General features: G+C 35.8%; 1 protein-coding gene across 7 annotated transcripts in view; it reads right to left on the bottom strand.

The window, feature by feature from the left end:
- Positions 1-25980, bottom strand: part of LOC101898262 (TNF receptor-associated factor family protein DDB_G0272098) — a 58928-nt gene that overhangs the window by 15174 nt on the left and 17774 nt on the right. For 2 of the 7 annotated variants that reach the window (XM_059129352.1, XM_020036941.2), the window contains exon 3: positions 11914-12100. The exons of 4 other annotated variants lie outside the window; for them this stretch is intronic. In XM_059129352.1, the coding sequence (XP_058985335.1) occupies positions 11914-12095 (182 nt within the window). In that variant the 5' untranslated portion in view covers positions 12096-12100. Of the gene's footprint in view, positions 1-2593; positions 2788-11913; positions 12101-25980 lie in introns of those variants that run through there. One more of the 7 variants, XM_011294437.3, reaches the window with a different exon arrangement.

Consider the following 25980-nt stretch of genomic DNA (forward strand, 5'->3'; position numbering starts at 1 on the left):
ATGCACTATATTGTGTTTTCTTTTTTATACTCTCCGCCATAGTATTCCGTTTGTAACACCTCGAAATATACATTTTGACCCTACAAAGTATATATATCTTTGATCAGCATAAAATTCTACGTCGATTTAGCGATGTCCGTCCGTCTGTCCGTCTGTCCGTCTATCCGTCTGTGGAAGTCGCTCTAGCTTTCGAACAAAATTATGTCTGCAGAACTTTTGGTATTGAAAATGGGTGATATAGGTCCACGTTTTGGTTTAGCCTCCATATAACGGAACCACCCGACATTCGGTATTTTGATGATTTTAGCGACATTATTCACCGGAATTGTTTCAAATTTGATGTTTGAAGTTCATAATGAATACTATAGGCTAAGACAGAAAATTGTCTGTGCAGGGCCACGTCTTCGTATATCCCCCATATAACGATACCTCCCGATATTCGGTATTTTAATGATCTTAGCGACATTATTTTCCAGGATTGTTTCAAATTTCGCATGTGAAGTTCGAAATGAATACTTCAGCCCATGCCAGAAAATTGTCTGTGCAGGTCCACGTCTTCATATAGCGCCTATATAACGGTACCTCCCTATATTCGGATTTTTGATTATTTTAGCTACATTATTCACCGAACTTTTTATACCCTCAGCCATATGGCTACAGAGGGTATATATCATTTGATACGTCCAAAACGTGCCTAGTCGAAATAACGGTTTTAGACCCTAGGTCTCTTTGGACCAAATCCGTTTCAGAACATTTGGAGTCGATCTAGCGATGTCCGTCCGTCCGTCCGTCCGTCCGTCTGTCTGTCTGTCTGTCTGTCTGTCTGTCTGTCTGTCTGGCTGGCTGGTGCGCACGATAACTCTCGAAGGGAGTATCCGATTTGGTCCAAATTGGCTACAACGTAATATTTTTGTCAAACTTAGATCGAGTTCGGAGATGGGCAATATCGGTCCACTCCTTCTGGTACCTCCCCCACAAAAGGTCGAAATTTTCAAAAAATATATTTTTTGCACAGGAAGAGAAAGGATAATCCGAATTTGCTCCAACTTTGCAAATCCTAATATTTGCGTCAGTGCTAGGTCAGGTGTGAAAATGGGCAATATCGGTCCACTCCATCAAGTACCTCCCCCACATATGGTCAAAATTTTGAATAATTATAACTCTCATAAAATGTTATGTAAGAGTCCGATTGTCTTCAAATTTCACACATCCCAATATTTATATTAACCCAAGGTCTGGTGTTAAGATGAAAAATATCGGTCCACTCCTTCTGGTACCTCCCCCACAAAAGGTCGAAATTTTCAAAAAATATATTTTTTGCACAGGAAGAGAAAGGATAATCCAAATTTGCTCCAACTTTGCAAATCCTAATATTTGCGTCAGTGCTAGGTCAGGTGTGAAAATGGGCAATATCGGTCCACTCCATCAAATACCTTCCCCACAAATGGTCAAAATTTTGAATAATTACAACTCTCATAAAATGTTATGTAAGAATCCGACTGTCTTCAAATTTCACACATCCCAATATTTATATTAACCCAAGGTGTTGTGTTAAGATGAACAATATCGGCCCACTCCTTCTGGTACCTCCCCCACAAAAGGTCGAAATTTTCAAAAAAAAAAAAAAAAACAAATTTTTTGCACAGAAAAAGAAAGGCTAATCCGAATTTGCTCCGACTTTGCGAATCCTAATATTTGCGTCAGTGCTAGGACAGGTGTGAAAATTGACAATATCGGTCCACTCCATCAAGTACCTCCCCCACAAAATATTGAAATTTTGAGTACCCATAAAGCTCATAAATCGCCAAATTAACATCCGATTCCATTTAGACTTGGCACATCTGTCGAAATATTTATATCATCTTTTGGCCCATTCCTTCGGGATCTGCTCCATAGAGGGTCAAACGTTTGAATAACCTTAACACTAGTCAAAATATATTTAGATAATCGAACATAGGCTGAGGGTATATCTCTGGCGGCAATACCGACTGATACTTTTTAACTTGTTTATTCAAGTTTTGCATTTGTATATTGTAATGGTTTATGACAAAAGTTGCGTATGCAGATCCATGTCGTCGTATAGACGCAATATAACGGCTACATTCGGCATTTTTAAGATTTTAACAGAATTTTTAACGAATTTTATTTTTTTGAAAATTGCCAAAATCGTTCCAAATGGTGGAGCGTATTTAAAGATCGGCCCGGCCGAACTTACTGCTTTTTTACTTGTTTACTTTTTCATATTATTGATTATAACCCCCCATTAGAATGAAAGGCTTTTTCTGAAACCTCGCCTAAAAGTATGCACTACATTGTGTTTTTTATTACTTTCTCACATTATTGATTTTGAGCAGGCCTTAGAATGAAGGTTTTTTCCGAAACCTGATTCAAATCACTTAATTTCACTTAGATTCCATTTGAGAGTCGTAGGTGGCAGCACACAATACAAAACAACCGCTTAAATGCTTTTCCAATATAAAATGGATATTTTTTTGCAAAGAGATTATTAAAGCTTTTTCAACAAATGAATATCTCTCTGGCCCCCAACCTAATGAAAGTTTCGATTTACCCACACACACACACACAGACACACCTCCATATTAAACGCCGACGTTGTTGATTTACAAAATACCAGCAAATTGATGAAATCCATGCGAAAATATAGAAAACGTTAAACATTCCGAGGGGGGTTGATTTGCAGTTTCAGGTGACGACAATGGCAGTGACGTTAAATGGAAACGACGATCAATGAGATTCCACTTCCACGTGAAAAAAACTTCGAGTGTTATTGACAATGAAACAACATATTTTCTGATGATTATAAAACCGACTCTGAGAATCGCGATCTCTGATTGTGGAAGGAAATCCCTTTTCTATGATCTGTCGATTAAAAGGTAACAAAAAAACACACACGCGAACACTTCAAGTAGAAGCCAGCAGTTCGTTCGATACTGATTTGAGGTGATGGCCGTCCGGCATAAATTTCCGAATGGATGGATGGCTGACTGGATGGATATCATGGCAAACAACAACGCCACAAATGAATTGAAATGCTACAGCAAAATAATGCTTAAATAAACAATAATACAACAAAAAACAACAACAACAACATCAACAACAATAACAATAATAAATTTATTGTATAAAATAAATGACAACAATGTCATTTGATGATGATGACGTTGTCGACGATGAAGGAGATGAAGATGATATTGATGTCAAGTGGATATGGGGGGAGGGGAGGGAATGGAAAGGGTGCACAAGGGCTGCTATTTTATATTGAATACGCCGATGTCAGCAATATTGAGTGGTTAAATGTGATTTGTGTTTCCAAACAATTGTTGTTTATATAAATCGATACAAACGATGGATGGACGGCTGTGGTCTGGCCAAACTGGTCTGGTAAAAGTTGTTCAAAACAAAAACAACAATCAAAAAATGTCAAGTTTTGCAAAAATTTGCAACAGATATGGTCACTTGAAGGCCGGCGGATTTTGTAAACATAAACCTATATGTCAAACAGGGATGCCAGATTGTGTTGGGAAATTTTAAAATTTGGATATATAAATTCCCTGGAGATTTTCCATGGCTAGAAGGCTTTTCAATGGATTTATGTGACTAGAAAAATGTTGAGAGGTCTTCTAAGGACAAAAAAAACTTTCAAAGGACTTTTAAAGATAAGAAGCAGATAAGAAGACCATCCAACGACCATCTGTGAATAAAACGGGTAAGAGGATGGTTCTATAGATAGTAAATATCATTTTTACTTAAGGTCTATTTTTAAAGCTCTTCTAAGGAAAGAAAACTTTCCAAAGGACTTCTATGGCTGAATGGTGTTCTAAGGTTCATCCATGGATTCAAGGTGTTCTAAAGATCTTCTATCGATAAAAGGAATTCCGAAAAATGTACATAGTCTCCAGATTGTCTAACCACGTCTGTACAGACTAAACTGCTCGTCCACAAGGGGCTAATCTATATAGATTTCTCGGCCTCCTGGACGTCTATCCATACTTCTAGACCTCCAGCTCCACAGACTATCTTGCGAACAGCTCATCTCCAGAGACCATCTGGCCTCGTCTCCACAGACTTTTCGGACCAAATGTAGTACATACGGACTCCTTGAACTCCAAGACGTCCATACTTGGTATCCTTGGGATTTAAAAAGTGTATTCCGACTTCTTAGCCTCCAGGACAGACTTGCTGGCCTTCAGCTCGTCTATACAGACTCCCTGAGCTTCAGCTTCTATACAGACTCCCTGGCCTACAGTTGGTCTCTATAGACTCCCTGGCCTACAGCTGGTCTCTATAGACTCCCTGGCCTCAGCTGGTCTCTATAGACTCCCTGGCCTACAGCTGGTCTCTATAGACTCCCTGGCCTACAGCTGATCTCTATAGACTCCCTGGCGTACATCTCGTCTATACAGGCTCCCTGGCCTTCAGCTCGTCTATAGAGAGACTCCCTGAGCTTCAGCTCGTCTATAGAGACTCCCTGGCCTTCAGCTCGTCTATAGAGACTCCCTGAGCTACAGCTCGTCTATATCGACTCCCTGAGCTTCAGCTCGTCTATAGAGACTGCCTGAGCTTCACCTCGTCGATATGGACTCCCTGGCCATCAGCTCGCCTATATCGACTGTCTAGCCTTCGGCTCGTCTATATCGACTCCCAGATCTTCATCTCGTCTATATGGACTCCCTGGGCTTCAGCTCGTCTATATCGACTGTCTGGCCTTCAGCTCGTCTATATCGACTCCCTGGCCTCAGCTCGCCTATATCAACTCTATAGGCTTCATCTCGTCTATATCGACTCTTGGGCTTCAGCTCGTCTGTTTTTATGGATTCCAGACCATCAGCTTGTCTATTTCTACAATTTAACTCGCATCAAAGACTCCTAGCAATCAGCTTTTCTCCATTAAGTCTTACTGCCTTCGGACTCGCTATCATTCTCAATCGTCTATAAATAACACCTGCATTCATCTTTATAAATAACCCAAGGAAATATTATGGAAATGTGCCCTAGGATGGTTTAATTTCCCTCGCCCAAGAAGATATTTTTTGGTTTTTATTTATATTTCTCTACCTACATTAGAGAGGAAACTTAAGAAAAATGCTTAAGTTCCGTTTTCGCAAAAAAAAAAAAAAAATAAAACTTTTGTTTAACATGATTTTGTTTAAATTTTTTTTCGCATCCCACGACTTACCCTAATGTTCGCCTAGTTCGACTCGTATAAATTACACGCTATTTTAGACTTGTTAAATTACTTATTATTCCATTATGTAAATTGCATTAATTTTGTGTGTTGAACATTTTTCTCTCTGCATATTTAATGGTAATTCAAGTGTAAAATGATCGTGTTTAGGTTGTTAATTTTTTATGCGTTTTCACAAATAAGCATAAATGGTTATTAGGGTGGGATGGAGAAAAAATTAAATCAATTAAACTTAATATTGTTTTTTTCATTTGTCGTTAAAAAGCCGCTCCTCTCTATTACACTCTAATGTCGGTACATTTAATATTTTCTCTCTCACTCTCTCTCTCTCTCTCTATATCTCCCCCATTTATTATTTAATCAATCTCTCAGCATGTTTGACGTCTTTTCGGTTCACAACAAAGCCTGTGTACTTTGTAAGAAGAGTCGGTTGAAATTGCTGTATCTAAATTAACCTACTTTTTCAGCCGAACACAGCAATTCCATTAAAAAATAAAAAATTACAAATGACAAGCTTCAAAAGCGTATTGAAAATTACACTCAAAACTACAATTTATTTGTTTGTCGCTGACGTGACATTTATTGATAATTAGTGTTTACGTGCCGATTTCATTTCTGGATATTTATTTCAAAATGTACAAAGGCTAGAAACAACCAAAGAGAGGGGAAGAGGAGAGGAAGGTAGTATGTCTTATATAGAGTAGCTGCAACAGAGATTCTATATAGATTAGTTGAGGGCCTAGAGAGTCTGTATAGACGAGCTGAAGCCAGGAAGTCTGCATAGACGATCTGAAGTCCAGTAATTCAATGTAGACGATCTGAAGCTAAGAGAGTCCGTATAGATGTTCTAAAACCATGAGATTCGATATAGACGATCTGAAAGCTATGGAATATATAAAAACTATCTGAAGCCTAGAGAGTCCATATAGACGATCTGAAACGCAGTTGGTTGATATAGACGATCTGAAGACGACTTAAAACCCAGGGAGTCCATATAGACGACCTAAAACCCAGGGAGCCGGCATAGGCGATTTGTATCCCAGGGAATCAGTACAGACGATTTGTATCCCAGGAAGTCGGTATAGACGAGTTGATATAGCTAATCAGTTAGTTGATATAGATAATCAAAAGCCCAGGAAGTCGATATGATAATCTGAAGTCCAAGGAGTCGATAGAGACATGCTAAAGTACAGGGAGTTTATATAGACGAGCTGAAGACCGAAGTAGTCGGTATAGATGACCTGAATAACAGGGAGACGATTTGAAGCACAGGGAGTCGATTTATATGATATGAAGGCCAGGAATTTGGTATAGACGATCTGAAGTCCAGGGAGTCGGTATAAATTATCTGAAGCCCAGGGAGTCGGTATAAATTATCTGAAGCCCAGGGAGTCAATATAGACGACCTAAAGACCAGGGATCCGATATAGACGATTTTAATCCCACGGAACTGGTATAAACGATTTGAAGACCAAGGAATCGATATAGACGACCTAGCCTAGGGAGTCGATATAGACAAATTGAATCCCTGGGAGGCCATATAGACGACCTGAAGCCAAGTCAGTCGGATTAGGAAATCAGAAGCTAATAGAATCAGTACAGACGAATTGAAGTCGAGGCAGTTGATATAGACGACAGGAAGCCCAGGGAACCGATGTTGACGATCTGAAGGCCAGGGAGTCAGTATAGACGACCCAAAGTTCTGGGAGTCTGTATAGACAATCTGAAGGCACAGGGAATCTGTATGGACGATCCGAAGGTCCAGGGATCCATCCAGTAGACGATCTGAAGACATGGGAGTTGGTACAGACGATTCGAAGTCCAGTCAGTCGGTATAAATAATGTGAAGGCCCCATGAGTCTGTATAGACGAGACGAAGGTCCAGGGAGACTGTAAGGACGATCCGGAGATCCACGGAACCGGAGTTCGTCTAGACGATCTGAAACCCAGGGAGCTGGTATAGACAATTTGAAGACCAGGGAGTCGATATAGACAGCCTGAAGGCCCAGGAAGTCTGTAAAGACGAGCTAAAGACCGAAGAAGTCGGTGTAGACGATCCGAATACAAGGGAGTCGATAAAGACGATCTGAAGCCCAGGGAGTTGGTATAGACTACCTGAAGCCCCCGTAGTTTGTATAGACTACCTGAAGCGCATGAATATATAGACCATCTAAAGGCCTGAGAGTCGGTATGGAACATCTGAAGCCCAGGGATTCGGTATAGACAATCTAAAGAAAAAGGAGTCGGTATAGACGACGTACATCCCAAGGAGTCGCTATAGATAATCAGAAGTCCAGGAAGTCGATATGATAATCTGAAGTCCAAGGAGTCGGTAGAGACATGCTACAGTACAGGGAGTTTATATAGACGAGCTGAAGACCAAAGAACCGTTATAGATGACCTGAATCCCAGGGAGTCGGTATAGACGAACTGAAGCACAGGGTGTCTGAATAGACGATTTAAAATCCTGGGAGTTGGTATAGAAAATCTAAAGCCCAGGGATTCGGAATAGACGATCTAAACCCCAGGGAGTCGGTATAGACGATCTGAAGCTCAGGGTGTCTATAAAGACTAGCTGAAACTGAAGGACTTGGTAAACACCAGCTGAAGAACAGGTCTTTCTATAGCTGAACTAAAGACCGAATGTCTTTTTCCAGAAGACCTTAATTCAAGAAGCCTTTATATTTTCTTGTTTGAAATAAAAAATCTCTCATAAAAATATGAGCATCACTACCAAGGCCAATCAGTCAACCCCTTCTTTTTTTGTTGTTGTTAATGGTGGGTGTTCATGAACCTGAACAATATCAACAATTTCCACATTTCTTTATTGACTTAGCATTTTAAAAAAATATGATGCGTAATAAAACTGTAAATTGAAGATGTACAAATGGATTTGCGGGGCCTTAAATGGAAGATATAATGGGGTCACATATACCCCCTGCATTGCAGACCCCACACATGCTGGCGCAGACACAATTGAATCGCAGTTAGATTTAATGAACTTCAACGCTACAGATAATGGGGCACTGTGGTTCGAGTTACGAATAAATTTGAAATTTCCAAGTTCAATGTAAAATGGTCACAAATGTCATATACATGTATAAAACTATTAACAAATTGCTTAAATTTTTTAAGAATGTAGGAAATTGAGGAAAACTTGATTTATTTTGATATTTTTTTTAAAATTTTGCATAAAATATATGAAATGTAAAAAAAGGTCAAAAACGTCAAATAACCGTCAAAAACCAAACCATCCCTATTTGTACCAAAAAACCTTTTTTTTGTGAAAAAATAAACAATATTATTGAAAATTTGAAGTAATGTAAAATAATGTCAAAATCATGTATAAAAAGTATAAAAAGAGCAATTATTTATCTGAAGAAACCAACATACGAAATGTAAAAAAATTCAAAATCGTCAAATACCCGTATAAAGGTAGTAATTACATTATACACATAAATATGAAGATTAGTATTAAAAATGTATATTATGATCTTTAATGTAGAAAATGTCTAAAACTTGTATAAAAGGTATAAAACAAATAATTGTTTCTTATAAGATGTCAATTGGGTGAGATGAAAAAACTGCAACCAACTTCAGACTGCTGTCATTTTTAAATCACTCGCCCGACAGCAGTTAAAATGATTCCAGTGACAGCTCTTTATATTGTTTACAAGCGTACAAAAGCATTTTGGTGAGAATCTCCCAGAAAGAAAGTTATTTGTGATGGAATTCAAGCGTGATAGTGTGATTTCTTTATATTTGGCTGGAAAACCACAAGTGGCTATCGTGAGAGCACTCCAGCATTAAAATGTAAACAAATCTGTTGTGTCTCGCTCGTTACGGTGATACTGGTGGCATAACCCGATGTCAAGAAAGTGGACGGAAGAAAACTGCAAGGTCAGCTGAAATGGTACGAAAAGTACAGAAGCGACTTGATCGAAACCCGCGTCGCAGTGGCCGAAAATGGCTGGCTCGTAAGCTGAACATATCGCAAACTTATTCCATTCGGCAAATATTAAAAAATGAGCTCGGGGTAAAGCCATTGGAATTCCAGAAAGTGCAAGAACTTACACCGCAACAGAAAGAAAATAGACTCAAAAGAGCCAAAGAGTTGCTTCGCTTGGCCGAAAGTGGTGAACTGCCGAATTTGGTTTTCTCCGATGAAAAAACATTCCTTGTCCAGCGGTTTGTAAGCAAACAAAATTAACATGTTTACCTGCCAAAGAGGTCAGCTGAAAATGTGCATCTTCGGTTGACCACCAGAACTCAAGCCTTAAGCCGGCCATAGTGATGGTGTGGGCCATAACAGCCGATGGTTGCTCTCCGCTCGTATTAATCGACCGTGGCATCAGAATAAATGCCCAATATTATCGTGAAAATATTCTGGAGGGTGTATCAAAGCCTTGGGCACGCAAACATTTTTGGCCGCAGACCTTGGACATTCCAAACAGGACTCAGCACCATCGCACTCAGCACGCGCCTCCCAAGAATGGTTACAAAATAAGGTTCCTCGCTTCATTTCCAGCACACAATGGACACCAATATCTTGTGAGCAGCTTGTGACGGTTTCATTGGCCGTTTGAAAGCCATAATTCGTGCCAAATTCCTTTGTAACTCCTCGAAATACCCATGTCAGACCCAACAATGTATATATATTCTTGATCAGCGTAAAATTCTAAGTCGATTTTGCGATGTCCGTCCATCTGGCTGTTGTAATAACGCTATTTTTCGAATGAATCGAGATAGATGGCTAAAATTTTGCACACATGTTTATTTTTCCAGTAGGCAGGTTAAGTTCGTAAATGGGCCATGTAGGCCCACGCATTCATATAGCCCTCATACAACGTTACCTCCCGATATTCGGTATTTTGATGATTTTAGCGACATTATTCACCGGAATTGTTTCAAATTTGGTATTTGAAGTCCGAAATGGATCCTACACCCTAAAACAGAAAATTGTCTGTACAGGTCCACGTCTTCGTATAGCTCCCATATAACGGTACCTCCCAATATTCGGTATTTTGATGAATTTAGCGTCATTATTCACCAGAATTGTTTCAAATTACGTATTTAGAGTTCGCACTGGGAACTACAGTCAGTGACAGAAAATTGTCTATACGGGTCCAGGTATTCGTATAGGCCCCATACATCAGTACCTCCCAATATTCGGTATTTTGACGATATTAGGTACAATACCCACCGAAATTGTTTGAGTTGTCGTCTTTGAAGTTCGCATTGGATTCTAAAGCCTGTGACAGAAAATTGTGTATGCTGGTCCAGGTCTTCGCACAGCTCCTATATAACGGTACCTCCCTATATACGATATTTTGATGATTTTACCTAAATTATTCACCGTTTATTTCAAGTTTCGAATTTGAATATGGTAATGGCTTATGACAAACAATGCCTACGTAGTTCCACGTCGTATAGACCCCAATATAACGGCTATGTTCGGTATTTGTAAAATTTTAACAGAATTTTTTAGGATTTTATTTTTTGAAAATTTCCAAATTTGTTCCAAATGGTGGAGGGTATTCAAAGTTCAGCCCGGCCGAACTTACTGCTTTTTAACTTGTTATACCCTCAGCATAAAATTCTAAGTCGATTTAACGAAGTCCGTCTGTCTGTCTGTTGAAATCACGATACAGCCCACGTTATTTGACGTAGAGCGTCAAAATTTAGCAGAACGATTTGTATTGTATCTAGGACGGTTGGTATTGAAAATAAGATATATCGGTCCACGTTTTGGTATAGTCCCCATATAACGGTTTTTGATGGTTTTTGATCGCGCATTTGTCTAAAAATTGGTATTTGTGGGTTGTAATGGGTTATAACTCCGTTGGCGAAACATTGTATGGGTTTTAGCGGTACCTCCCGATATTCGGTATTTTGATGATCATGTCTAAAAATTGGTATTTGTGGGTCAAATTTGTCCTTTACCCTAAGGTGGAGGATATTAAATGTTCGGCCCGGCCGAACTTGATGTTTTTTTACTTGTTTACATTCATTCAATAAAACTTAAAAAAATTATGGCGTTTGACTTTGTTGCAGTTTTTTTCATCTCACCCTGTATATTATGGTCTACAATGTCGAAAATGTCTAAAACTTGTATAAAAGTTATAAAACGAAGAATTGTTGATTAGGAGCTCTCAATTTGTGTGTTTGAGGATTAATTTTGATATTGACTCGTTAAAAATGTCGTAAACGTTGAATGGAGCCAAAAATAGTTAAATGGATGTATGGGAATCACTGTTGTTGTTTATTTAGTTAGCGGTATTAAGTGGATATTAACGAAAGTGTTTTTGTTATTTTATGGAGCAAAATTGTTGCCCGACATTTCAGCCTGTTTGGTTTGAAGCAGGGGTGGTATGGTTAAAATGTGGATCGTGAAATGTGAACGAGAAGGGAAAGATGTGATTGCGTGCAATTTCATGATCGGACAAAGCATGGGTCAGGCAAGAAGTTACAAAGCAGAGTAAGGGTGGCGGTGGTGGTAATGGTGATGTGTGTCAATTAGTGCATGGTGTTGTAAAAGAGAAGAAATTTTCACACGACCAGGTTGTGTTGTGACTTAATCAATTATAGCAAGTATTAAAGACATGCCCATCAAACCTTACAACCTTTCAACACCCCATCATCATCATCTTCTTCAAAATGAGGGGAAATAATGTTGTCACATTCGACTGAATGACTGTCTGACTTACGCCGTTAACAATTCATTTTGCGCCTTACTGCCACCCAATGACCAAACTTCGCTCTTTTTTTGTCGCGTCGAATAGGAGATTTTCTTATTCGTCGAATCGAAACGTCCCTTCGGATGACCTTTGCGACCGCCTGGTATCCACAAGAGACGCATACCAGAGGTTCGACTGTTACGTGATGCCATCACAACTAGAGTTTGGCGTTGTCGATTTGAATATGGAATTGGAATATAAAGAAAGATGAAAGAAAAAGAACGAAAAAAATAAAAAAATATATATTTAATAAATTTTGGTAACAAATTTTTGAATTTTTTAAAATAGCAAGTAATTTGGTATGTTGGTGGTGGGGGAAAGGGGAAGAGTTGCGATTTAGAACATGATTGGTTGTTGTTGTGTTTGATGAGTTTTTTTGTAAGAAATTTTGTTATTTCCCTGTTTACATAGGCCTTTTTGAGTCATTTTAGACCAAAAAAGGAAAATGAGACAGTTAGTACCCATTTTTTTAATGTTAAACTGTCGTAAATAATGAGGAGGTTTGTATTTTTTTCGATAATGCAAAAAAAAAAATTACAAAATGTCGCAAACGTCTGAAACCTGTATAAAAGATATAAAACATATTTTAAAGTAAGTACATATTAAAAGAATTTATATTTGCGTACTTTTTTGATATTCAAACGAAAAGTACAAAATGTCACAAACGTCAAAAACCTGTATAAAAGATGTCGAAAACGTCAAAAACCTGTATTAAAGGTATAAAACGTATTTTGAAGAGGGAAATGTGTTTAGAATTGATATTTCAATAATTATTTGTTTAAAACCCATAAAATAAAAAATTTCGCAAAAGGTATAAACCAAGTAAAATGGAGTCGTAAACGTAAAAATACCTATAAAATCACAAAAATGTTTTATAACATAAGTACAAATGTATTGTTGTGACATTTTATGCTTATAAAACGAAAAAATACAAAATGTCGTAAACGTCAAAAACCAGTATAAAAGGTGTAAACACACATTTTACACCCCCACCATATATATTAACCACAGCTAAAAGTTAAAAGAATTGGATTCTTATGCCTGTAGAACGTAAATTACAAAATGTCGTAAACGTCAAAAACCTGTATAAAAGTTGTAAAACGCATTTTAAAACAAGAAAATAGGTCTAGAGTTGATAATTCAATAATTATTTCGTTAAACTCCACAAAAAAAAAAAAAAACAATTTGTCGTAAATGTCAAAAACCTGTATAAGAGGTGTAAAACGTATTTTAAAATAAAAAAAGTGGAAATTCAAAAGGTTCATATTTTGTTTAAATTTTTATCCGTAAATTACAAAATGTCGTAAATGTCAAAAACTTGTATAAAAGGTGTAAAACGTATTATATACAGGGTAATGCGAGTAGAATTGGTATTTCAATAATTGATTTAAACCCGTAAAATACAATGTGTCGCAAATGTCAAAAACCTGTAGAAAAGGTATAAACCAAGTAAAAATGAAGAGTCGTAAACGTAAAAACACATATAAAATCTTAAAGATATTGTATAACACGGATAATAAAAACTAAATTACGTAAATTAACGTAAATTACAAAATGTCATAAACGTCAAAAACCTGTATAAAATGTCAAAAACTTGTATAAAAGGTATAAAACCACGTATAAAATCTTAAAAATGTGTAACACGAATAAAAAACTACTGTAATATTTTATGCTTATAAAACGTAAATTACAAAATGTCGTAAACGTCAAAAATGTCAAAAACCTGTATAAAAAGTGTAAAACGTATTTTAAACAGGGAAATGCGAGTAGATTTTATATTTCAATAATTATTTGATTAAAACCCGTAAAATACAAAATTTCGCAAATGTCAAAAACTTGTGTCAAATGTCAAAAACCTGTATAAAAGGTATAAATCAAGTAAAAATGGAGAGTCGTAAGCGTAAAACCCATTAAGATTGCCAAAAATGTGTTTTAACACAAGTAAAAGTTAAAAGAATTGAGTTTTTATGCCTGTAGAACGTATATTACAAAATGTCACAAACGTCAAAAACATCTATAAAATGTGTAAAATACGTTTTTAAACAAGAAAATTGTCTTGAGTTCATGTTTTTAAAAATGATTTCGTTAAAACGCGTCAATAACAATCTGTCTTAAATGTCAAAAACCTGTATAAAAGGTATAAAACGTATTTTAAACAGGAAAATGCGAGTAGATTTGATATTTAAATAATTATTTGATTAAAACCCGTAAAGTACAAAATGTCGCAAATGTCAAAAACTTGTATAAAAGGTATAAACCAAGTAAAAAGGAGTCTCGTAAAGGTAAAACCACGTATAAAATCTTAAAAATGTATAACACGAATAAAAAATTATATTTTATGCTTATAAAACGTAAATTACAAAATGTCGTTAACGTCAAAAATGTCAAAAACCTGCATAAAAGGTATAAAACGTATTTTATATTTCAATAATTATTTGATTAAAACCCGTAAAATACAAAATGTCGCAAATGTCAAAAACTTGTATAAAAGGTTTAAAACCAGTAAAAATGAAGAGTCGCAAGCGTAATAATTGTGAAAAATATATTTTAACATGTAATCCGAAAAACTAATATTTAACGATTAAAATGTTGAATTACAAGATGTCGCAAATGTCAAAAACCAGTATAAAAGGTATATAACGTATTTTTAAACAAGGAAACGTGTATAAAATTGGCATTTAAATTTCTTTTGATTAAAACCCGTAAAATACAAAATGTCGCAAATGTCAAAAACCTGTATAAAAAGTGTAAAACGAATTTTAAAACAAGAAACGAGTTAATACTTTTAAAAGGCTTTAAGAATTAAGTTGATATGTAACATTTTTTATTAAAATCCGCGAAGTACAAAACTTCGTAAACGTCAATAACGTGTAAAAAGGTTCAAAATGTTTTTTTAATATGTGAATAAAGTTATTATTTTTATGTTTTTTTTAAGAACCATAAAATGAAAAATGTCGTAAACGTTAAAAATCTGTATAAAAGGCAAGAAATTTTGTTGTTTCGTTGTTCACATTGGTCATGTTGGGTCATTTTAGACCAAAAAAGGAAAAAGTACCAATATTTTGTCAAAACTTCAAAAAACTGTATAAAAGGTATAAAATGTGTTTTAAAGTCAGTAAAAATGAATATAATTGATCTTTTCATATTTTTTTGATTTTAAAACGAAGAGTACAAAATGTCACAAATGTAAAAAACCTGTATAAAACCTATAAAACGTATTTTACATTAGGACAAAATTGCAAATTTGAAAAGTTCATATTTTGTTTTAATTTTAATCCATAAATTACAAAATGTCGTTAACGTCAAAAACCTGTATAAAAGGTATAAAACTTATTATTAAACAAGAAAAAATAATAAAATGTGATGCTTTAATAATGGTTTGACAACTAACAAACAAACTACAATATGTGGTAAGCATCGGACTTGTATAAAATGTCTAAAACCTAGGTTGAAACATGTAAAATGGTGTAAAATTCATATTTTAAAATTTTTTTGATTGTCGCAAACGTCAAAAACCCAATACCAAGTTTGATACATAAGTTTTAACAAGAAAATATGGAAAGAGTGGATATTTGGATAATTTTTGAATTTAACCCATAACTAAAAAAATCTAAAATTAAAAAAACTTGTAAAATTCTAGAACTCGAATTTATAAAACTTTTCTCAATTTCCAGTTTCCAGCAAAAGGCCACAAAAGGATGCTGAAAAGTGTCAACCACAATAGATTCCATTCGATGTCATTGGTATGGCTCACATAGGCCTCCTCTTGCCATGTTTCTTTTTCCTCCTTTGGTTGGTTGACAAAATCCCACAAAAAAAGTGGTACACATAAACGTGACATTAATCAGGAACACGATTTACGACTCACTGTAAGTGTGTGTGTGTGGTAATGTTGTCACCAAGCAAAGGCCTCCCAACCCAAAAAAGGAGACACCAATGGATGCCACCACAAAAATTTTCTTTCAAAAACAACTTTAAATGGTAGAGAATAATGCAATCCAGAGTTTACCAAGAAAGGCAATGAGCCGGCTTGGCAACAATCAGATATGACGACTCCGACGACCTACCTATAACGACGTAGCACATCGTCTGTCTGTGTGTGCCAGCCGCCTCTTCCCCAATAATACAAGCCCATATTTCGGAATGCTGTTATCTTTCTCGGTGTGTTATTTATTTATGTTGCAACGAGTTGGAGTCCAAGGAAATAAAGCAAAAATAATTGACCAGACTCGGGGATGAGGTGGAGATGGGAACGACAACTCCCCAAGTACTTAAATGAACGGCGACTTCTTGTTTTTTCGGGTACAGCCCAAGTGGGCAAACTTTGGGGCATATACAGCCAAACTAAAAGTCTTCTATGGAGGAAAAGGCCACGGATGTGTAAGGACTTTTGAATAAAGCCGTTGTTTTCAACTGATTTATTTATTTTAATGGAAAAATTCAAAATGTCGTAAATGTCACAAACTTGTATAAAAGGTATAATACTTAACGTAAAACAAGAAAAAATTAGTTGATTTGATATTGCAATAGTTGTTTGATTATAAACTACAAATAAAGTAAAAAATGATGTAAAATACAAAATGTCGTAAATGTAACAAACCGGTATAAAAGGTGTCAAAACATACAAAACCGGGTTAAAAGATATAAAACGTATTTGAAAAGATCGAACCAAGAGTAAATTTGAAGTAAAAGTTTGTTTTACTATAAACCGTAAGTTACGAAGTGTCACAAACCTGTATAAAAGGTATAAATCGTAAAATAAATCATAAAAGAATTATATCGAGTTAATGTTGGAATATTTATTAATCATAACCTACAAATAGATTAAAAAACGACGTAAATTACAAAATGTCGTAAACGTCAAAAACCTGTATAAAACTTGTAACGCATCATTTAATGCACGAAAAAATATGTGTAAGTTGGTATATCAATATTTTTCGATTATAACCTACAAAAAGATTAAAAAATGACGTAAATTACAAAATGTCGTATATGTTACAAACCGGTATAAAAGGTGTCAAAAACATATAAATCTGGTATAAAGGGTGTAAATCGTATTTTATAAGATCGAAATAGGGGGAGGTTTGAAATTTAAATGTTTTTTAATTTAAACCGTAAATTACAAAATGTCGTAAACGTCATAAACCTGTATAAAAGGTATTAAACGTAAAATAAATCATAAAAAGTGTTTTGAGTTGATGTTTAATTTTTTTTTTTTTGATAATAAACTTCGTATAGATTAAAAAATGACGTAAATTACAAAATGTCGTAAACGTCAAAAACCGGTATAAAACTTGTAACGCATCATTTAATGCACGAAAAAATGTGTGTGAGTTGGTATATCAATATTTTTCGATTATAACCTACAAAAAGGTTAAAAAATTACGTAAAATACAAAATGTCGTATATGTTACAAACCGGTATAAAAGGTGTCAAAAACATATAATTCTTTTATAAAAGGTGTAAAACGTATTTTATAAAATCGATATAAGGAGGATTTGAAGTAAAAATGTTTTTTTTAATATAAACCGTAAATTACGAAATGTCACAAACCTGTATAAAAGGTATTAAACGTAAAATAAATCATTAAAAAATTGTGTTGAATTGATATTTGTATATTTTTTGATAATAACCCTCGAATAGATTAAAAAATGATGTAAATTACAAAATGTCGTAAACGTCAAAAACCTGTATAAAACTTGTAACGCATAATTTAATGCACGAAAAAAAATGTGTGTAAGTTGGTATATCAATAATTTTTGATTATAACCGTAAAAAAAATAAGAAGTGACGTAAATTACAAAATGTCCTAAATGTTACAAACCGGTATAAAAGGTGTCAAAAACATATAAATCTTGTATAAAAGGTGTTTTATAAGATCGAAATAAGGGAAGGTTTGAAGTTGAAATGTTTTTTTTACTATAAACCGTAAATTACAAAATGTCGTAAACGTCAGAAACCTGTATAAAAGGTATTAAACGTAAAATAAATCATTAAAATATTGTGTTTAATTGTTATTTGAATATTTTTTTGATTATGAACTTCGAATAGATTAAAAAAAATAACGTAAATTACAAAATGTCATAAACGTCAAAAACCTGTATAAAAGCCATAACACGTAATTTAATACACAAAAACATGAGGTGAGTTTTTATTTCAATATTATTGATTGTAAATGACAAATCAATGAATGTCAAAAATGTATAAAACCTGTATAAAAGGTGTAAAACATATTTTTCAAGAGTAAAGCAAGAACAGATGTAATGTTTGAGTGTTCTTTTGATTATGAAGCATAAATGACAAAATGTCGCAAACGTTACAAACTTGTATAAAAGGTGTAAAAAAACGTATAAAACCCTTATAAAAGATGTAAAGCGTATTTTATAAGATCGAAAATAAATTCACATTTGAAGTTAAAATATTTTTTTGATTATTAACCGTATATTAAAGAATGTCGTAAACGTCAAAAACCTGTATAAAAGCTATTACATGTACTTTAAAACAAGAAAAATTGAGTTCAATTAGTGTTTTAATAATTTTTTTGATCATAACCATGAAAACGATTAAGAAAAGTCGTAAACTACAAAATGTCGCAAACGTCATAAACCTGTATAAAAGGTGTAAGACGTATTTTAAAACAAGAAAAATTGCGTGGAGTTGCTATTTCAATATTTGTTGATTATAACTGAAAAATCAAGGTATGTCAAAAACGTATAAAACCTGTATAAAATGTGTAAAACATATATTTTTATATTTTTTATTAAAGAAAGAACAGATGTTATATTTAATTATGAACTATAAATGACAAAATTTCGCAAACGTCACAAACTTGTATAAAAGGTGTAAAAAACGTATAAAACCCTTATAAAAGATATAAAACGTATTTTATAAGATCGAAAATAAATTCACATTTGAAGTTTAAATGGTTTTTTGATTATTAACCGTAAATTACAAAATGTCGTAAACGTCGAATACCTGTATAAAAGCTATTCCACGTACTTTCAAACAATTAAATTACTATTTTAATAATTTTTTGATCATAACCATCAAAAAGATTAAAGAATGTCGTAAACTACAAATTGTCGTAAACGTCACAAACCTGTATAAAACGTGTAAGACGGATTTTAAAACAAGAAAAATTGTGTGGAGTTGGTATTTCAACACATTTGAGCTATAACCCACAAAATAAAGGAATGTCAAAAACGTATAAAACCTGTATAAAAAGTGTAAAACGCATTTTAAAGCATAAAAATGGGTAGATTTCATGTTTAAATGATTTTTTGGCAATAAACCGTATATTAAAAAAAGTGTCGTAAACGTCAGAAACCTGTAAACGTTACTTAAAACAAGAAAAATACCATTGTATCGAGTTTTCAACAATTATTGACTATAATATATCAAATCAGGTAATTTACAAAACGTCGTAAATGTCACAAACACGTATAAAATGTGTCAAAAACGTATAAAACTTGTATAAAAGGTCTAAAACGTATCATAAAAGATTTAAAAATCGTGCATTTAACGTTAGATATTTATATTTTTTGTTATAGGCTATAAATTAAAAAATGTCGTAAACGTCACAAACCCGTATAATAAGTGTTATACGTAATTTAAAACAAGAAAAATGAATCGATTTGATATTTTAATATTTTTTTTTATAAAAACCTTCATCAATATGAAAATATTATGTAATTTACACAATGTCGTAAACCTCAGAAACCCGTATAAAAGTATCAAAAACGTATAAAACCTGTATAAAAGTAGTAAAAAATATTTCACAAGTTTAAAAAAGGAAAGATAAATTGTTAAAACGATTTTTTTTATTATAAACCGAAAACTACAACATGTCACAAACGTCACAAACTTGTATAATAGGTATAAAAATACAATAAAAAATTGTCCAATTGATATTTTAATAATTTTTGATAATAACCTTCAAATATATTTAGCCTTTTCAAAAAATTCAAGATGTCGCAAACGTCACAAACCTGTAAAAAAACGCGTAAGACGCTTTTTTACTATAATCATAAATCAAAGACACTTAAAAGGCATTTTTATAGGCAGAAGACCTTTAAAAGGTTTTCGATAGACATAATGACCTTTATAATCATTTGTAGAGACAACAAACCCTTCAAAGGTCTTCTTTAGACATTCCACATACAAAATAGGGCCTCCAATGCTTTTCTAAAGCTGAGGAACTTTCTATTAAATTTTCAATAGGTAAATGATTTCCTATAGCTCCAGCTACCCCTGAATGTTTGCCATCCCTGGAGAAATAAATATCAACATTTTAAAATCGGTTAAGAGACAATAACAACTGTCGAAGCTTTTTACCATAAAACATTGAACAAAGTCATACATCTTCTTCTGCTTGTCGACGACGACGATGATGATGATGACGAGGCTGGTGATAATGGCGGCGAAGACGACGAGACAAAAACAACAGCGTCTTGGCGAAATGAAGAATTCCAACCAAGATGCGGAATGGGAATGGTAAACGGTCGACGATGGCCAGGTCCGACCCAGTCCGACTAGGAGGAGCAAGGCGTGCATACCAAGGCAAAAATCGTCTGCATCTTCGCCAACATCTCGAAACAGAGCCAAAAGATTGCTGTAACCTCCACCAATTCATCGATTGTTGCAATCGATTTTCGAACATTGTTTTTTTTCGACTTTCAACTTCATTGTTTGCAATTGTGGCGTGGTGGAGAAACCCAAAAAACACAACAAAAACAAAACACACAATCTTGCCTCAGACAGACAGTAAGTTAAATAAATGCAAAAATGCTCCCCGGGAGGTAGGGAAGATTGGGAGAGTGTGGCAGGCAAGCTATTGAACTGTATTTTATTGAAGAGTTTAACGTCGAGATGGGCGCTGTCGCTTGTCTGGTGCTCTTCGGCTTTGTATTCCTTTGAGGCTTTGTAGTCACAACAATTGCAACATGGAATAGCCACTAAATGATGGTGATTTTCGTTTTTCTTGGTCCATCATCAGAAGGCGATGCCGCCCAACACTCGGGAGAAATCGAATAGGGACCGATAAGGTAGGTCTGCAGTTTCTTCAGAGAATGAAAAAGCTAGTAAAAGTGTATTCGGTCCATAGAAGACCGAGAAAAGGTCTTCTGTCTACAGAAGATCTGTAAAAAGTACACCCACAGTACACCCAGTAAAGACCTCTAAAGGTCTTTGATCCATAGAAGACCTATGCAATTTTTCGTCCATAGAAAACTTTTGGGTACGTAAAGACATATACAAGCCTTTGGTCCCTAGAAGACCTGTAAACGGTCATTGGACCATAAAATACCTGAAAAAGATCTTCGGACTATAGAAGACCATTAAATGTTCTTTGGACCATAGAAGACCCGTAAAATGTCTTCGAGCCATAGAAGACTTGTTAAAAGTCTTCGGACCATAGAAGACCTTCAAAAGATTCTCCTTTATAAATCTGTGGACCATAGAAAGCCTCGGTTTTTTGGGCTCTAGAAGATCTTTAAAGGAGTTTCGGACCATAGACGCCCCGTAAAAGGTCTTTGAGCCATAGAAGGTCTTTAAAAGATTTTCGGGTCATATGAGACCTGTAAAAGCTCTAGGAACCATAGAAAACCTCTAATAATTCTTTGGGTTATGGAAAGTCTCTGTTTTCGTCTTTGGGCCATAAAAGACCTTCAAAAGATTATCCTTCAAAAGGTTTATGTACCATAGGAAACCTCAAATAGGTCTTTGAGCCATATAGGGTCTTTGAAAGATTTTCGAGCCATAGAAGACCTGCAAAAGATCTGTGGACTACAGAAGACCTGTAAAAGGTCTGTCGACCATAGAAGTCTTCTAAAAGGTCTTTGGGGCGTAGAATACTTGTTGAAGGTCCTAGGTTATATGTGACCTGTAAAAGCTCTTTGGATCATAAAACATCTGGCAACGATTTTCGGACTATTAAGAAACCGTAAAAGGTCTATGAAAGATCCTTAAATGGCCTTCGGTCCATTAAGAACCTGTAAAAAGTCTTTGGTTCATAGAAGGCCTTTAAAAAGTCTAGGAGCCATAGAAAACCTCTAATAGTTATTGGGGTTATGGAAAGGTTTTCGGACCGTAGACGACCCGTAAAAAGTCTTTGGGCCATAGAAGTCCTTCAAAAGATTTTTCCATAGAAAACCTCTAATAGGCCTTTGCGTCAAAGAAGATCTTTAAAATGTTTTCGGACTTGTAAAAGGTCTTTGAGCCATATAAGGTCTTTAAAAGATTTTCGGGCCATAGAAGGCCTGCAAAAGATTTGTGGACTACAGAAGACCTGTCAAACGTCTATCCCCCATAAAAGACTTTAAAAGTTATTCAAAAAACTTGTAAAAGGTCTTCGGTCCATAAAAGAGTTGTAAAAGGACTTTGGGTCATAGAAGATCTTTTAAAGGTTATCAGACCATAGAAGGCCTGCAAAAGATCTGTGAACTACAGAAGACCCACAAAAGGTCTTTGGATCGAAGAGGACATGCAAAAGGTCTTTGGGTTATATAAGACCTGTCAATGGCTTTCGGTCCACAGAAGAACTTCTCAGCCTCATAAAAACCCTATGAGAGATCGTTGGACCATAGGAAAGCTTTAAAGGTTGTTCGATCTATAGAACCCCTGTAAAAATAATTTGGTCCAGAGAAGACCCATAAAAGGTCTTCAGGCTACAGAAGATCTGAGGTCCATAGGAGGTCTTAGGTCCATAGAAGACATCCAACGAATTGTTGTGCTATAGAAGTTGAGTCATTGAAGACATATAAAGGTCCTCGGGCCATAGAAGACCTGTAAAAGTTCTTTAGGTCTAAGGAGACCTTTAAAAAACTTTTGTTTCAGGGAAAATCTGTATAAGCTCTTAGGTCCATAGATGACCTCAAAAAGGTCTTGGGTCCATAGAAGTCATCCAAAGAGATGTTGGGCTATAAAAGACCGGTAAAAGTTCGTCTGTCAGTAGAAGACCTCGGAACGGCCGTTGAGTCATTGAAGACATATAAAGGTTTTCGGTCCAAATCATACATGTAAAATCTCTTTGGGCCATAGAAGGCCTTTAAAAAATCTTCGGTCTATAGAAGGCTTTGGCCCATAGAATACTTGTTAATGTTTCTTGGTTATAGAAGGGCTTTGAAAGGTCTTCGGTACATAGAAGACCCGTAAAAATCTCTGGGCCATAGAAGACCTTTAAAAAATCTTAGGTCTATAGAAGGCTTTGGGCCATAGAAAGCTTGTTAATGTTTTTTGGCCATAGAAGGCCTTTAAAAGGTCTTCGGTTCATAGAAGACCCGTAAAAGGTTTGGGTCCAAAGAAATCCCGTAAAAGGTTTGAGTCCAAAAAAAATCCGTAAAAGGTCATTGAGCAGTAGAGGACCTGTAAAAAGCTTTTCATGGCAGAAGTCCCGCGAATGGCCATTAAATCATAGAAGACCTATAAAGGTCTTTGGTCCATAGAAGACCCGTAAAACGTGTTTGGACAGTAGAAGACCTGTAAAAGCTCTTCACATGGCAGAAGACCTGTGAACGGCCGACATTGAAAAGGACTTCCGTCCATAGATGACTTCTGAAAGGTTTTTGAGCCATAAAAGCCCTTTGAATAGTCTTCGACCCAAGGAAGACCTATCAAAAGTTTCCGGGTCATAGAACACCTTAAACAGTTTTTGATACATAGAATATGAAAAAATCTTCGGTCCATAGAAGACCTCTAAAAGGTATTTTTGCCATAGGCCTTCGATCCAAAGCAGACCTCTAAGATCTCTTTAGGCCATAGAAGCCTTTAAAAAGTCTTCGGTCCATAGATCTGTGGAAGGAGTTTGAGCTATAGAAGACTTGTAAATGATTTTTTTTTTTTGACCTTTGAAAGGTCTTCGGTCCATAGAAGACCCGTAAAAGATTTCGGTCCAAAGAAGACCCGTAAAAGGTCTTCGGTCCATAGTAGACCCGTAAAAGGTACTTGGGGAGTAGCTCTTCTGTCGGCAGAAGACCCGTGAATGGTCATTAGGTCATAGAAAACCTATAAAGGTTTTTTGTCCAGCGAAGACCTTTGAAAGGTATTCGGTCCATAAAAGACCCGTAAAATGTGTTTGGGAAGTAGAAGACCTTTAAATGCTCTTCAATCGGCAGATGAAAAAACTTTGGTCCATAGAAGGCCTCTAAGAGGTATTTGTGCCATGGGCGTAGAAGTTCGCAAAAGGACTTTGGTCCACAAGTCATGTATAAGGTCTTCTGCCCAAAAAAGAACCCCTACAATTTCTTCAATCTTCATTCTCCATATATATCTTTCCCTACACAAGTTTCCCACAGTGTATTCCCCACACACACACACATACATACACAGTTGTCCGTTGTGTGGCGGCTTTAAACTTTTATGCAAAAGATGTTGCAAACATGTAATCTGCATATCTTTACCTTGTGGTTGTTGTTGTTGCTGTTCATTTTATTGTTGCTAATGAAAGAAATGTTGGTGGGACAGCTGAGAGAAGGGTAAAAGACAAAGCTGATTTTGAAGAGGACCAAGAATTGTGAGGAGTTAGAGTTCAAAGAAAACGCGGGGCCAGTGCAACAAAAGTGGGAATGATGTTGCAGCTCCAAACACCACCACCACCACCACCACCTATGTGGAATGTTGCTCTCAATGCACGGCAAGCCATGGCTGGGACTGCATTTTGCGGTTATGTGAGTGGCGTTTTGTACTTAAAAAAACCAACAACATTATGCCTATGTGTCGGCACTTATGTCGCCAAGTTGGGGGAGAGCGGAGCGGGTGGAGGTAAAATGTTGGTCTTTAACCAGTTAGTTGGGTTTTCTTGAAAAGACAAGTATGTGGCGGGAGAGAAGGGGGAGGAGGCTTGCAGATGCAATGAAGAAGATAGCTAGGAAGATGCTCCAGCCAGCCCCAGCCCAAGCTCAGAAAATACCAATAATAATAAAAACGTTCGACCCGCAACAAATGAATTTCAATTGTTGGTGGCTTCCAACAACGCCACCACCACCGCCGCCATCATTAAAACTGGGTATTTCTGGATTTCGCCTGGCCAGGTAATTATTAGAGACAGAAAAAAGAAGCCAACAACAACAACAACAGCTTGGATCATTTCCATAATGCGGTAAAGAGCATATTTTTATTGCCGCCATGACACACCTTAAAATTGAAGATGACGACGACGAGGTTTTTGAGGTGGTTGTGATGGTGGCGAAGGTTGGTTTGTTGGTTGGTGGCACTGTTATTGGCAAGTTAGGGTGCCTGCCAGTCAGTCAGTCAGTCAGTGTTTTTATGTCGCTTACACGATGACGATGATACAAATTAAAATCACGAAATTCAAACACGTTTCGTTTTACATTCGAAATTGATGATGAAGAAAAACGAAAAATAATTGAAAAGTACATCGCGCTCGTCAGCAGATATCGCGACGCTGCGATCGAAAAGCTCGGTGGTTACTCCACCTCATTTTGGTTTTTGCTGTGTTTTTATGTTGACGCATGAAAATATTCACAAAACATATCATTTTACAAGGTGTGTGGATATGTGTTCGGGGATTGATGCGATTTGTATGCTAAGGTGACAACTTTATTAGGTGACGGTAGAAATGAAAAGGATTTGGGAAAAATTTTGGTGGCCAACGTAAAGGTCTTCAATAGGCTGGTCCAAACACTTTTCAGAGCTCTTCTATATCCGAAAGAACTTTTAAAGTTGTTATATAGACCGAATCGTCTTTAGAGTTTTTCTATGGATTTAAGACCCTTTTCAGGATTTTTAGGGATCAACGTCTTTTTTATAAGACTTCTACTACTCGAAAGTCTTTCCCAAGTCTTCTGTAACCTATATACCGTTTACAGGTCTTGTTTAGGCCGAAAAAAAAAACCATTTATAGATATCCTATGGCCCGAAGACGTTTTGCAGGTCTTCTTTGGGGCTCGGAGGTCCTTCAAAGTTCTTCTATGGACCTAAGACATTTTACAGGTCTTAAAGATCTTCTATGAACCAAATACATTTTATAGGTCTTATAGAGTCCAAGTCTTCTATGGTCTTACTGTCGTTATAGGTTCTCTA

The sequence above is a fragment of the Musca domestica genome, unplaced genomic scaffold (genome assembly GCF_030504385.1).
Source record: "Musca domestica strain aabys unplaced genomic scaffold, Musca_domestica.polishedcontigs.V.1.1 60, whole genome shotgun sequence".
In the NCBI taxonomy this organism is placed as follows: domain Eukaryota; kingdom Metazoa; phylum Arthropoda; class Insecta; order Diptera; family Muscidae; genus Musca; species Musca domestica.